General features: G+C 50.9%; 1 protein-coding gene across 1 annotated transcript; it reads right to left on the reverse strand.

Moving 5' to 3' along the window:
- Positions 1-3,105: 3,105 nt before the first annotated feature.
- On the reverse strand, positions 3,106-5,873 carry LOC128822364 (serine/threonine-protein kinase PAK 3-like). Its single transcript, XM_054004059.1, has 5 exons — positions 5,856-5,873; positions 5,412-5,521; positions 4,872-4,989; positions 3,944-4,043; positions 3,106-3,512 (listed from the first exon to the last, which is right to left on the reverse strand). Exons 1-5 carry the CDS (start codon positions 5,871-5,873, stop codon positions 3,238-3,240), a joined length of 621 nt encoding a protein of 206 aa, XP_053860034.1. The 3' UTR covers positions 3,106-3,237.
- Between the last annotated feature and the right edge of the window lie 717 nt (positions 5,874-6,590).

Consider the following 6,590-nt stretch of genomic DNA (forward strand, 5'->3'; position numbering starts at 1 on the left):
CCAACCCTACAGCCAATCAATTTCTCTGAAGTATTTTGTCTCCAAAGACTGGTGACAAGTCTGGAGCCTAAAGGGAATCTAGGAAGCCAACTGTTCTGATCAGTGTGGCCAGACTAGCACACACACCTTCTCTGAGTCATTGGCTAGGTCACAGCCATCTGCTGCTCCCAAAACAATCCCTGCTTTTGTCTTTACTGTAGAGGGAAGCTCAGGCAAAGCCCACCCACTGCCAGCTGCCCTCAAAGGCAAAAGGAATGCCCCAAGTGCTCCCTGCCTGCATCCAAGCACCACAGTGGCTTCTGTAGGGAGTCCAAAATGTCTCTCCCAACACCAAACGAGGAGGAACGTGTGTTACAGCCCATGCTGAGGCACACACACTATAATACACTGCTCGACTGGACAAAGAATGCACAGGACGTACTCAGCAGCTTCAGGCACCTCCTCAGCAGCCTGAGAGCCAGCCCTCTCCCACAGCTCCAGCCTGGCTCTGCAGGGGCTTCCCGTGGCACCTCCCTCCTTCTGAGGGGAAGCTCTGGGCTTCCCTTTCTCTTTGGGCCTGCAGCGCCATTCCTGCCTTCCTCAAACCTGCGCTCTGGTAGCCTCTCACCAGACCGCTCCCTGAAGACACAAAAATCTCTCCAGCACTGTTTACCAAGGGCCAGCTAAGAGACAATGCCACCCAGACAGACAGTGTCCAGAGAAACAGTGCCCATAAGGGGCCCAGAGGAGTCCAAAACAACACACAAACTCTCTTTTCACACTCTGTGCCTCTTGACTCTCTCTGGTTCTTATCTTTTCTCACCCAGGCTGCATGATGGCAATTTACTGCTTCATCTCAAGCAGCCTGTTCTCTTGCTCCTTCTGTACCTCTGCCAGGAAATTTTCCCCTTGTGCCAGCAGCTGCTGTGCCTCCAGACGCTGCCCTTCCGACTCCTGGTGAGGGGAGGAAGACACTTCCACATGAAGTGCCAGCCAAACTCCCCAAATAATCAGTGGAAGGTTCATGCCTCACACCACCCCCCACCTGAAAAGTGCATGTCAGTAGTGACTTTGTGCCCTCCGGCAATGCTGTCCCAGGCAGAAATTCAAAAGCAGGATCAGCAGGTGCGAGGAAAAGGAGATGCCACCTTCCTTTCCTGCTCTGATGGCTGCCTGTTTCCTGGCCCCTCTCCCCTCAGGATTTCTACCTGTTCTCACAGGTTCAGTTCTCCAAGTGCTCAAGTGGTCCTTGTCATCTCCTTTGCTTCCTGCATGACTTGGCTGCAGGGATGACAGCGATCAGGCTGTCAGAAGAGGCTTAAGAGAGGCTCCGCTGACTGGAGAAATGGATGCTGCCCAAAGGGGAAAAGGAACAAACCAAATTAAAAGAGACAAAGGAAAAAGGAACCATTCTTTTCCAAACTGACTTCCTAACAGGGTCAAGCTGGATTCCTCTAGCCCCCAGAAATACACAAACATAGGCCCCCTGAGGTCACCATCAGCACATGAGCCTTCATGTCCAGGATGCTGCTAGCACAGGCAAACATGGCCCAGAACTGCACTAGTCCGTTCCTCAAGGTGTCATCACTTGCTGGCATTTTTGTCCTGACAGCACTGTGGGATTGCTGCTTGCTGTCCAAAGATTTTGTTCCTTTCAGGAAACTCAACACACTTATTCCAGCTCCTCTTTTCTACTGACATGGGCTATTTGAGTGCCCAAAGGAGATGTGGGGCATTGGGCAGTCCTCAAGAGACTCCCAAGGGCTCTGAAATTATTGACCGCACATGTTGTTCTCAGGAGTGCTGGACACGCAGGTTTTCAGCAGCAAGCCAGGAGCAAGGACACAAGCAGCAGGGCACAGATGGGCTGAGCTCTGGCTTGCAGGAAGAGCAGTGTCTGCCTTGGCATGCCCCCCGCTCCTGTGCTGGCTGGCATCTTCCTTCTCAGCAGGAACAGCCAAGGAAATGGCCTGGTCACCAGCTCCTTGTCTGCCACAAAACCTGGCAGCAAAGCCACAGCAATTCTCATCTACTTGAGCGGGCCAGGCAGCACATGGGGCTGGCACAACTCCTGCTCAGCTGTCCCCGTCTGCCTGGCAGAAACCTCTAAGGCTGGGGCAGGAGGGACAAGCTGAGTGCCCTCGGATGCTCACAGTGAGCTCCCCCACAGCCCCTGCCTTCCCACGGACCAATCTAGAACCGCTTGGTTCTAGACTGCTTTTGTTGTGTTCTTCAAGCCCCCGTCCCTGGCATTGCAATACTTCAGTTCCTTTGCTACCAGGTAAACATGAATACACCACCTGAGAACAAAAGAGGGTCACAGAAATGACCAGAAGCTGGGAGCTCTCCTCTGAGGAACGGCTGGGAGAGTTGTGCTTGTTTAGCCTGGAGAAGAGCAAGCCCCAAGGAGACCTTTCAATATTTGTAGGGCCTTCTAAGAAAGATGGGGACAAATCTTTTAGTAAGGCCAATTGTAAGAGGACAAGGGTGAATGGTTTTAAGCTACAAGACACTCGATTGGCTCTAAGGAAGAAAGTGTTTACGAGGAGAGTGCTGAAACACTGGCACAGGCTGCCCAGAGAGCTGGGAGGAGCCCCAAGCCCGGCAACATTCAAGGTCAGCTTGAATGGGACCCTGAGCAACCTGATCCACTTGAAGATGTCTTTGCCAGTGACTGGGGTTTTGGACTAGATGACCTTCACCGGTCCCTTCTAATCTCAACCAGTCTTGGATCCTGCTTGGTTTTCATTGGAAAAGCACCCAGAGTGGATATTACTATGTGGGGGGGCCCATCGGAAGCCCTGGAGTTTGGCCGAGGAACAAACCCTGACAGGGAACAGCTCTTTGGGCTGCAGCCGCTTTGCCTTGTACCTGCAGAAGTTCCTTGGCAGAGCCTCTCCTGTCCACATCCATCTGCAGGCAGCAGCCCAGAAATTCACACAAGCCAGAGGGCAGCCTGAGCTTGTGCAGGTCTGGTACCCCTTGCTTGCCTATCAGGTAGTTAGCCTGAAGCCAAAGGAAACATGAGACTCTACGTGATTCTTCCATATCCTTCAGTGCTCACCTAGACCCCATCTTTTAAGCTCCAGCCTGCAGTGGCAATTTCTTGCCTAGCAGATGCTTAGAGATGAGCCTTCCCTCCCAAAGGAAAAAAGGCTCCAGTGCAGCCCCAGCTCTTCCAAGCTGCAACAGGTCTTGCCTTGACAGCTGATGCCAGCCCCAAGGACGGTTTTACAAGTGGGCCTTGGTGGAAGCACTTTAAGCTGTGGGCATGGGATTTTGTCTAATGGACACACAGGAGAAGGACACCGCTCTCTGAGCGTATTTGCACCTTACCCTCTCACTGGTTTCCCGAATATAAGGAGCCTCTCCTTTGGCCATTTCTATTCCCACAATGCCAAGGGACCAGATGTCCACTTTGGGGCCGTATGGCTCTCTTCTCACCACCTCAGGTGCCATCCAGCAAGTGGTCCCGACCATCGACCTCCGTTTACTCTGCTCAGGGCTGAACGGAGCACAGAGGCCAAAATCGGCTGAGGAGAAAAACAAACATTGCTTCAAGTAGGGAACCAAGGAAAAGGCTTCCTCACTCTACGTCTCAGAATGCAGTGCTGAATCGAGCTGGAAAAGCAGCTGGGCTCTCATTCCTCAGGGCTGCAGCCAAGGACATGGGCAATTGTCCACTTAGCAACCCCCCCACCCCAGGATTCCCACCCTGGCTTTTCCTCAGGCACCGGAACATTTACACTGTAACTCTCTCCCTTTGGAAGGAACACACACACAAACCAAAGTTACTCTTGCTACCTTCTTGCTCTCTAGACCACTCAGCCCCTTACAGCTGCGCCCTGGGCTCGCAGATTGCTCCCTGCCCTCTCACCAGCGCCACTGCTGGGCACCCGGCAGCCGCTCAAAAGCAGCCCCACACCGCCTCCCCGGAGCGCTGCGCCTGACCCAGAACACCCACCCAGCTTGACGGAGCCATCCTGGCCCAGAAGGATGTTGTCACTTTTGATGTCTCTGTGGATCACCTGGTTGGCATGAAGGAAAGCCAGGCCTTGCAGGCACTGGGAGAGAAAAAAGAAACAGGAGGCCAAAAGTTAGCCTGATCTGATTTCATCACACACAAAAGGACACTGCTCCTGAAGATTCACAGATCTCAAAGGAGCAGTGAGCGCTGGCAAGAGGAAGTGCTTGCTGCTGCAACACTAGGAGGAGAGCAGGATCTTTCCAAGGCAAGGCATATTAGCGCTTGAGAGGGAAACATCAGTCCTTGCTCAAGACTTTCCCCTGCAAAGCCAGTCAGAATGATCCCTGCTGCACTGGATGCACTCTCCCTGTCTGGAGGACAAGCAATGGTTTGCCAAAAGAGAAAAAGTTCCTGCCTTGGGTACCAAGGGGATCACTGTCGGGTGGGAGGCTGGAGGACAAGGGTTATAGGGCTTCCTCGACAGCAGACTTGGAAGGAGCTCATTTGTCAGTTTTCAGTAGCAAGCAGCATGGTGGGTGCCGTGCCATCCTTTGAAGTTCGGACTGTGACAGATGAGTCTCTCTTTGGCTTTGCCGCTGGTTTAACTTGGACACCAGCACCTTTGCACTTACAGGCAAAGAAGGCAATGCAGAAAGGTTTTGGGCAAAGGCTTGGAGAGGCAAAGTGCAGAACAGAAAATACAAATGAAAACGAGACAGGGAGTTCAACAATGGTCTAGAAGAGTAAAGAACAGACTATAGTAAGGGCAGGGACACTGGCAGGCAGTTCACTCCCAATGCTCTTTCTTCTCCAAAGCATAAGAGCAACACAGAAAGAAAGCTCTGAACATGGAATCACTCGCTTTGCAGCGCTTTTGAGGGACGAGCCTGTCCAAGCCATCCCAAGCACAAGCAGGGCCCCTTACCTCCCGACACACTGTTGCTATGTGTCCTACAGCCATCCTTTTCATGCTGACCACATCAGCTAAGGAGCCTCCATCCATATACTCCAACACCACCAGGACATCCTCACTGACAAGGTAGCTGCAAGATGAACGCAACAGAGTGGAGCTGAATGTGAGCAGCTGAATTGCCGGATGAAGGAAAGACTGCAGCTGAGTTTTGTTTCCAGGTCACTGGTAAATGAAGATGGAATCAAATGAAGACACACTCCACCCAGGCTATCCACTGCTTGCCATCTGTGCCGTCTGAATGAGGAAGGCACATCCGTGGAAAAGGAGGCTGTGGGTATTCTCAGCTCAGTCAGAGAGAAAGAGAAAGGTTTTCTAATCAGGCAAGAGCCTGGGAAACATGCTGATGGCTTAGTAAGAGAGCCAGGTTTCTGAGATCGATCTCCAAGCTATTTCTGCCAGGAAGCATTCATGGGGACAAAATGCAATCTCCTCCCATGCCTTGTGCAGGACTAGATTGATGTTGAAAGATCCATTTTCTGCCAGAATATTTACCTTTCTAGGTAGGTGACAATATTTGGGTTCTTATATTCCTTCATGACCAGGATTTCCTTCAACACATCCTCGCAGCCCTGCTGCTGGAGATTAACTTGCTTTACGGCCACCTACAATGACATTGAAAAGCCATCAGGAGCGGACATTACGAGAGCCTCTTTCTCCGTGCACTCACGGGCCTGGATGCCTTGTCACCTCGGCAGAAATGGACACTAAACCATCAACCACAAAGCGCTAACAGCACTCTCTGCACCTGCAGACTTCTCAAACAGACTTTGTTTATCACTACTATTATCATTCACACATCTTTTGCAAGCCAAAAGTAATTTTGCTCCTGTGAAGGTAAATTGAAACCACTGGAAATACGTTAGCATTTCTAGGGGCTTTCACCAGTCTTTTGGAGATGGCTGCCATTCTTGACTGGGTGCCAAAGGAAACACACACCTTCATGAGGGGGAACATGCTGTCCAAAAAAGAACTCCATGGCGACTCAGAGTAAAGTTACAATCCTAGCACATCCTAACTTCTTCAGTTTGGGTTTCGCAACTCTGAAGAACAATCTTGAACATGGTTTACACCGTGGAATTATTGTCATTTGTAATTCTTTAGTGGCTTTAAGAATGAATAACCCTTTATGTGGTACCCTATGGATGCACGGCAGGTCATAAGCAGGGCTTTGGGCTTTCGGACGCCTCCTCCACCTCCCTCCAAGTGCAGTTCCTGAGCGCAGCACTGCAGGTGGATAATGAACTACCAGAAAGATGCAGTTGTATTTGCCGAGAGCCAAAAACAAGAATCAAGGACTATGAACTTATTGTCCCAAAGAGCAGCGGCACTCTCCAAGACACCATGTCTTCAACACAGGATCAACACAAGGTTGTATTATTTAAGGCTCTTCATCGATTTCTTCTCATTGATCTGTACCTCTGTGTGTGTGTGTGTGTGTGTGTGTGTGTGTGTGTGTGTGTGTGAACTAGGTTCCCTAGGACTGAAAGGCAAAACTGTGCTCCAGGCAAGATCTCTCCTTCTTTAGGACTTGCATTATATTTTCAAACTGAACCACGTGATGGAAAACAATGGGAAATCCTATCTGTGTCTGAACCTGGGCTTAAGAGGAATTGGGCTGGAATGACGGCTCTTGCCATCTGCTAATCTATGCATGTTTATCCAGGAAGTCCA

Source organism: Vidua macroura, chromosome Z, assembly GCF_024509145.1.
Source record: "Vidua macroura isolate BioBank_ID:100142 chromosome Z, ASM2450914v1, whole genome shotgun sequence".
Classification (NCBI taxonomy): domain Eukaryota; kingdom Metazoa; phylum Chordata; class Aves; order Passeriformes; family Viduidae; genus Vidua; species Vidua macroura.

Excerpts from the sequence above, each read along its gene's own strand:
- LOC128822364 (XM_054004059.1), bottom strand. Across the intron at positions 4,044-4,871 it reads TAGCAACAGTGTGTCGGGAG|TGCCTGCAAGGCCTGGCTTT; the intron begins GTAAGGGGCCCT and ends TTTCTCTCCCAG. Across the intron at positions 3,513-3,943 it reads GGATGGCTCCGTCAAGCTGG|CCGATTTTGGCCTCTGTGCT; the intron begins GTGGGTGTTCTG and ends TTTTCTCCTCAG.